This window comes from Chelonoidis abingdonii, chromosome 8 (genome assembly GCF_003597395.2).
Source record: "Chelonoidis abingdonii isolate Lonesome George chromosome 8, CheloAbing_2.0, whole genome shotgun sequence".
Taxonomy (NCBI): domain Eukaryota; kingdom Metazoa; phylum Chordata; order Testudines; family Testudinidae; genus Chelonoidis; species Chelonoidis abingdonii.
The window spans coordinates 32,765,021-32,771,175 of record NC_133776.1 but is presented as its reverse complement, the minus strand read 5'-3'; the positions used below and the strand labels follow the sequence as shown (position 1 = coordinate 32,771,175).

General features: G+C 46.5%; 1 protein-coding gene across 10 annotated transcripts in view; it reads left to right on the top strand.

Annotated features, from left to right (window-relative positions):
* The first annotated feature begins 668 nt into the window (after positions 1 to 668).
* U2SURP (U2 snRNP associated SURP domain containing) overlaps positions 669 to 6,155 on the top strand; it is a 59,719-nt gene continuing 54,232 nt past the window's right edge. For 5 of the 10 annotated variants that reach the window (XM_032801667.2, XM_075068486.1, XM_032801666.2 and 2 more), the window contains exon 1: positions 669 to 765. In XM_032801667.2, the coding sequence (XP_032657558.1) occupies positions 721 to 765 (45 nt within the window). In that variant the 5' untranslated portion in view covers positions 669 to 720. The remainder of the gene's footprint in view (positions 766 to 6,155) is intronic. The other 5 variants (XM_032801664.2, XM_032801665.2, XM_075068484.1 and 2 more) reach the window with 2 other exon arrangements.

Below are 6,155 nucleotides of genomic sequence, written 5' to 3'. Positions count from 1 at the left end.
ACTCATAATCCTGGGTTTTTTAGTAGACCCAATGCTCAAACCACTGAGCTATCCCTTCCCTCAATCGTCTCCTGATTTTGCCTCACAGTGACATTCATGCTACAGGCAGAATGAGAAGCAAAGTCCCAGCTGCAGCAAACAGTGCACATCTGGTGGCATGGGAACTGCATAAAGAGAACAGCTCCCAAAACTGAGAGCAGGATCAGGAAGGGAATTATCATTTGATCGAAGTACCAGAGCGAACATAAAAACATAAGAATGATTGTACTAGTCAGCCCAATGGTCCACCTAGCCAAGTATCCTGTCTTCAGTGGCCAGTGCCACTACTCTGCCTAATCCTCCCCTTTGTTACACCCCTACCAGCATACTACACTCTTGGGGCCCTACTCACCACTCCCTTACACCAGTGTTAAACTGGTGTGACTCCAGTGCAATCAATGGAGTCACACCGGGGTAAAACTTGTGTACGTGATGATGGGAGACTCAGGCCCCCTGACACAAACACAGCCCACTGCAGTGTTCACCCAGGCGGGGCCGGCAGCGCGCGTCACACGCTTCCTGCCGCGCGCTCATCAAGCCGAGCCAGGCCCGCCGCCTGCATCGCTAGTTCGGCCATCGATTCGCCGCACTTCCCCCCCTCCTCAGCGTGGCCAGTCCCCTTCCCTCTTCAATCGGTGCTCGATTCTTTGCCGCCAGCGCTGAGCCAGGGAGAGAAGCAAGATGGCGGACAAAACGCCAGGCGGGTCGCAGAAAACCAGTGCGAAGGTGAGGCCGCCCCGCGGGCCCTGCAAGCGGCGCCGCTGCCCGGGACCCGCTCGGGGCAGGGAGGGTAGCGGCATCTATCCCCGGGGGCGGGGGATCCAGGGCGCGCGGGACGCACGGACCCAGGTGCGCAGGCCGTGCGGCCTGCTCCGTCCCCCCGCTCCGCGGCGTTACTGCGGGCTGCTGGCGGCGGGATGGATGGATGGGGTAGCGGGGTGGCGGGAAAGGGCTGGGGCAGATAGGGCAGCAGGGAGGTCGGGGTCCAGGGCTTCTCCTGCTGCTTAGGCAGCATGGGAGGGGGGGTTCTAAGGCCTGTGGGATGTGCCCCCTACCCTGCACCATCAGCCCGCAGGCCCCCTCCGGCACCCACTGCCGGCACCAAGTTCTCCCCGGGCGGGGGGTGTGTTGGGGCAGAGCGGGGTGCATCTGCAGCCTTGCTCCTCTGGGTTTGCCCCCTCCCAACGCTGCACTCTTGGGGGGTAGGATCGATGCCCCCCATTACCTGGATTCATGTTAAAATAGTTCTTCTTACTCATGTGGGATGGAGTTTGCCACATTTTTGTTTCACTGAAACTCTCACAATCTCAGTAGCTTTACAGGGCCTTGTTTGAAGGCCTTATTTTTAAAGCTTCCTGCTCTGGTGGTGAACAGCTTTGTTGTAAATTTCAGCTCCAGATTGAAAACATTTCCCTTTTACTCTGTTTTATGCCTAAATTATTTGTTATAACATCTCTGTTAGGGTGGGGGGCAACTCGGGTGTTCTTAGGCCATGTTTACATTACCGTTTATGTCAATAAAACTTACGTTGCTCAGGGACATGAAAGAAACACCCCATGAGGGACATAAGTTTTGCCAGCATAAATGATAGTGTGCACAGCACTATATTGGTGGGGGAGCATCTCCTGCTGTCATAGCTAGCCACTCACTGAGGTGGTCTTATGTCAACCAGAGAGCTCTCTCCCTTTGACATAGAGTAGCTACATGGGCAATCTTAGGCCTGCATCCATACAGCTGTAAACTTACTAGTGTAGATGTGACCAGTGACTGGAGAAACAGACAGAGAAATATCCAAAATTACATGGCAAATCAGCATTTTCTAGTATCTGATTCCTAGTTGTGTGCTCACACTGCTAGGCAGTTTTTCAGATGTTTTTGGCTTGACAACTTTGCAGCCTCATGAAATGCATTTTCTCTGTGTTCCCAATTCCTATGGCTGACATTATTTCCTATAATACTAGAATAAACCAATATTTCCTACAATCCTGCAGCAGCATTTGCACAGATCCTGTGTCCCCATGGAGTCCCGTTGCAGTTGTAGGATTGGGGTCTATAGCCTCTTGACTCAAAAGTCTAGAAGTGTTTGGAGTTTATATTTTTGTGGTAGTGGGTGGAAATGAGAAAGACGTTGTTATAATAATCAAAGGTCCCAATCCTGCAGACACGTGCATGTGCTTCACTCAATTCATAGGTATTCCCATTTCCTGCTTAGAAATATTAAAACCTGTTTTGGGATTGTTTCCCAATTATGGATTAGAAATTTGTAGTTAATTTGAGATTAACTTCTCTGTTTCCATCTCCTGCTTCTCACTTCTGGTTGAAAACATTTGTTTTCCCACAGTGAGTCAACTTTATTGTCCATAATTAACACTGTTGAGGATTGAGAGGCTCAAGTCAAAACTATATGGTAGCCACTGGCTGTCTTGTTTAAAGCCACACAGGAAATCTGCATTTGATCAGGGTGGATGCTTAAGAGTAATACCCAGAAGTGGGAGAACCATTTATTGCCTGAATCTCCCACAAAGGTGAGGAATCAGTAAGGACTATAGTCTACTCCAATGGTTGGGTGCTCTCCAGCACCTGGCAACTATTCAAGAGATAATGAAGCCATAAATTCTCTTCCACTTAATCCCACTGCAGGTATTAAGCTATGTCTACACGGTGGACCTATACTGCTACAGCTGCACCACTGTAAAGTCTCCTGTGTAGCTGCTCTATGATGGTGGGAGATTAAAGCACTCCTAATGAGTGGCAGTAGCTATGTCAGCATGAGAGTGTCTCCCACTGACATAGAGCTGTCCACACCAGTGCTTTTGTCGGTGAAACTTACGTTGGTCTGCGGTGTGGTTTTTTCCACACCTGTGACCAACAAAAGTTTTGCTGATAAAATATTGTAGACAAAGCCTTAGAGTGGCCAGCCAGTAACAGTATGTAGTTCTTCTTCCTAGCAATTGGCTGTTCAGTCTTCCCAAGTGGAAGGGTCGTGGTTCAAAAATAGGATATGGGACTTGGAGAACCAGGATTCTGTTTCCATTGCTACTCAATACGTAAATTATTTAACCTCTTACTCAATTTTTCCTTTTACCAAAATGGGGATAACTTATCCTGCTCAGGTGAAATGCACTATACACCTCTACCCTGGTATGACGCTGTCCTTGGGAGCCAAAAAATCTTACCGCGTTATAGGTGAAACTGTGTTATATCGAACTTGCTTTGATCTGCTGGAGCACACAGCCCCGCCCCCCCGGAGCGCTGCTTTACTGCGTTATATCCGAATTTGTGTTATATTGGGTTGCGTTATATCGGGGTAGAGATGTATATAGGTATTAAATATATAAATGTCCCCCATCACTGGGATGTTGTTTTTTTCCATTGATTTATTCCAAGTATGGTCAGAGAGGCTCATTTCCCCAGCCACTGCCTTCAGCCAGGAAGCGGACCCAAAGTCTGGGAAGGGAAAATATACTCTCAAGCTAAACTTTATATATGAGGTTTTAGGGGATGGGAGTGTTGAAAACTGTTCTTGTATTTAAGGGTAATTAGGAAGAAGTACATTAAAGTGTTGACTTGAATCAATGTTTTGCCTTCCTCTGCAGCAATGGGTATGGGTCATTAGAGTGAACAGTGGATTCCTTGTAACTTGAAGTCAAAAATTGACATTTTCATCACTTAACAGTGCAAGGAAGTGTGCACACTGCATTGGTTTAAGTGAAGCAGTGTATTAATAAAAACTGGGAAATAGCACTCACCTACTTATGAGTGGGCAGCTTTTTCTGGTGGGTTACTATGTGCCAGGAACAGTGACATAAAATCTACAAAAATGTGCTGAGTTCCACTGTGGTTGCTGTCCATAGGATTTGAAGGGGCAGTGGTCTTAACTTTCAGGTGGTATTTTAATTTTCATTTTGTTGCTACTTAAACTTGTAAGCAGGAATAAGAGAGGCAGGTACTCGCTCTTTGGCAAGTGGAAAAATATAAAAGAAATATGTGTCCTTCTCTTTCTTCCTCTGCTTTCCAGCAGTGATGGGTTGACTGCCAGCTGTGCCTGCTTTTACAAGTTTAGCAGTAGCAGTATAGTAATAAATTCAAATGTCACGTGCTTCAGAAGAAATGACTTCTAATTCTTTATTCAGGTCTACAAGTAATATGGATTTAAATAGTGAAATAGCAAATACTCTTAGGTATAAAACTTAATTTCCAGAAATTTATGCTTATTTTGATATAAACTTATTGTAGACAGGTATGTTAAGAGGTGGGGTGAAGACAGTAGTGGGCCTTGGAAAATGCACTTGCTCTTAGTGAATGCGAAGATTTCCCTTTTGAGCATTGGAACTTAAACTATTAGTTTCTACTGAGTTAAAGTTTATATATGAGTATAAATTTGGGGCCCTTTAAAATTTCAAGATAACCCTTATAACATGGGCAGATACAACATTGTGTGACACATCACCTTCACATTGGTGCACATAACAAAATTAATGTGCTGGGGGTGGGGCCGAGAGGTTCGGAGTGTGGGAGGGGGTCTCAGGGCTGGGGCAGAGGGTTGGGGTGCAGGGGTGTGAGGGCTCTGTCTGGGGATATGGGCTCTGGGGTGGGGCTGGGAGTGAGGGGCCAGGGCTGAGGCAGAGGATTGGGGTGCATGGGGTGAGGGCTCTGGGGTGGGGCTGGGGATGAGGGGTTGGGGTGCAGGAGGGTGCTGTGGGGCTATGGTGGGGAGAAAGGTCTCTCTCCTGTAGCAGCAGCACCTGGGGATGGGGAGAGGCACTTCTCCCCACTGCGACAGCTCTGGGGTTGGAGCTGCAGGATGGGTGTTCCTCCTCTGGCCCCAGCAGGACATGGGCCCAATTCGGCCATGTCACCCCAGCAGCTCTGGTTGACCCATATGCAGCTGGGTCCGGGTTGCTCCGGCCGCTGTTGAGACTGGCCTGGACCGTGCTGCAGCAGAATTGGGGATGGGGGAGGGTGCCCCTCCCCTGGCTGTGGCAGGTCTGTGGACGGGTTCCCTAAGCACCTGCGCAGTGCTAAATAGGCTGCTGCACGGCTGTGCAGCTTGCTGGGAACTTAGTTGGCTATGTTCCCAAATTAAGGTTTGTGAAGTATTTTGAAAATAATGCTCTCAGTGTGTATTTGAAAATGGTTTTTCATGTAGTACTGTGGAAGTGATATGACTCTTGTAATCTGACTATATTCGGGCATTTAAATTAAAAAATAAATAAATTGGAATATAAGAACGGCCATGCTGGTCAGACCAAAGGTCCATCTAGCCCAGTATCTGGTCTTCGGACAGTGGCCAATGCCAGATGCCCTAAAGGGAATGAACAGCATAGATAATCATCAAGTGATCCATTCCTTGTCACCCATTCCCAACTTCTGGCAAAAGAGGCTAGGGACACTCTCCCTGCCTAATAGCCATTGATGGACCTATCCTTCATGAATTAATCTAGTTCTTCTTTGAACCATGTTATAGTCTTGGCCTTCACAGCATCCTCTGGCGAGGAGTTCCACAGGTTGACTGTGTGTTGTGTGAAAAAATACTTCCTTTGGTTTGTTTTAAACCTACTGTCTATTAATTTCGTTTGGTGACCCCTAGTTCTTGTGTTATGAGACAGTAAATAACACTTCCTTATTTACTTCCTCCACACTAGTTATGGTTTTATAGACCTCAATCATATTCCCCTTTAATTATTTCTTTTCAAACTGAAAAGTCCAAGTTTTATTAATCTCTCCTCATATGGCAGGCATTCCATATCCCTAATCATTTTTGTTGCCCTTTTCTGAACCTTTTCCAATTCCTAGAAATCTTTTTTGAGATGGGGCGACCACATCTGAACTCAGTATTCAAGATATGGGAGTACCATTGATTTATATAGAGTCAAATGATATTTTCTGTCTTCTTATCGATCCCTTTCTTAATGATTCTCAACATTCTTTTGCTTTTTTAAATGTTGCTGCACGTTGAGTGGATGTTTTCAGAGAACTATCCACAATGACTCCAAGATCTCTTTCTTGAGTGGTAACAGCTATTTTAGATCCCATAACTTTTTTTTTTTTTATAGTTGAGATGATGCCTCTTATGCTTATCAACATTGAATTTCATGTGCAGTCAGTTTTGGACT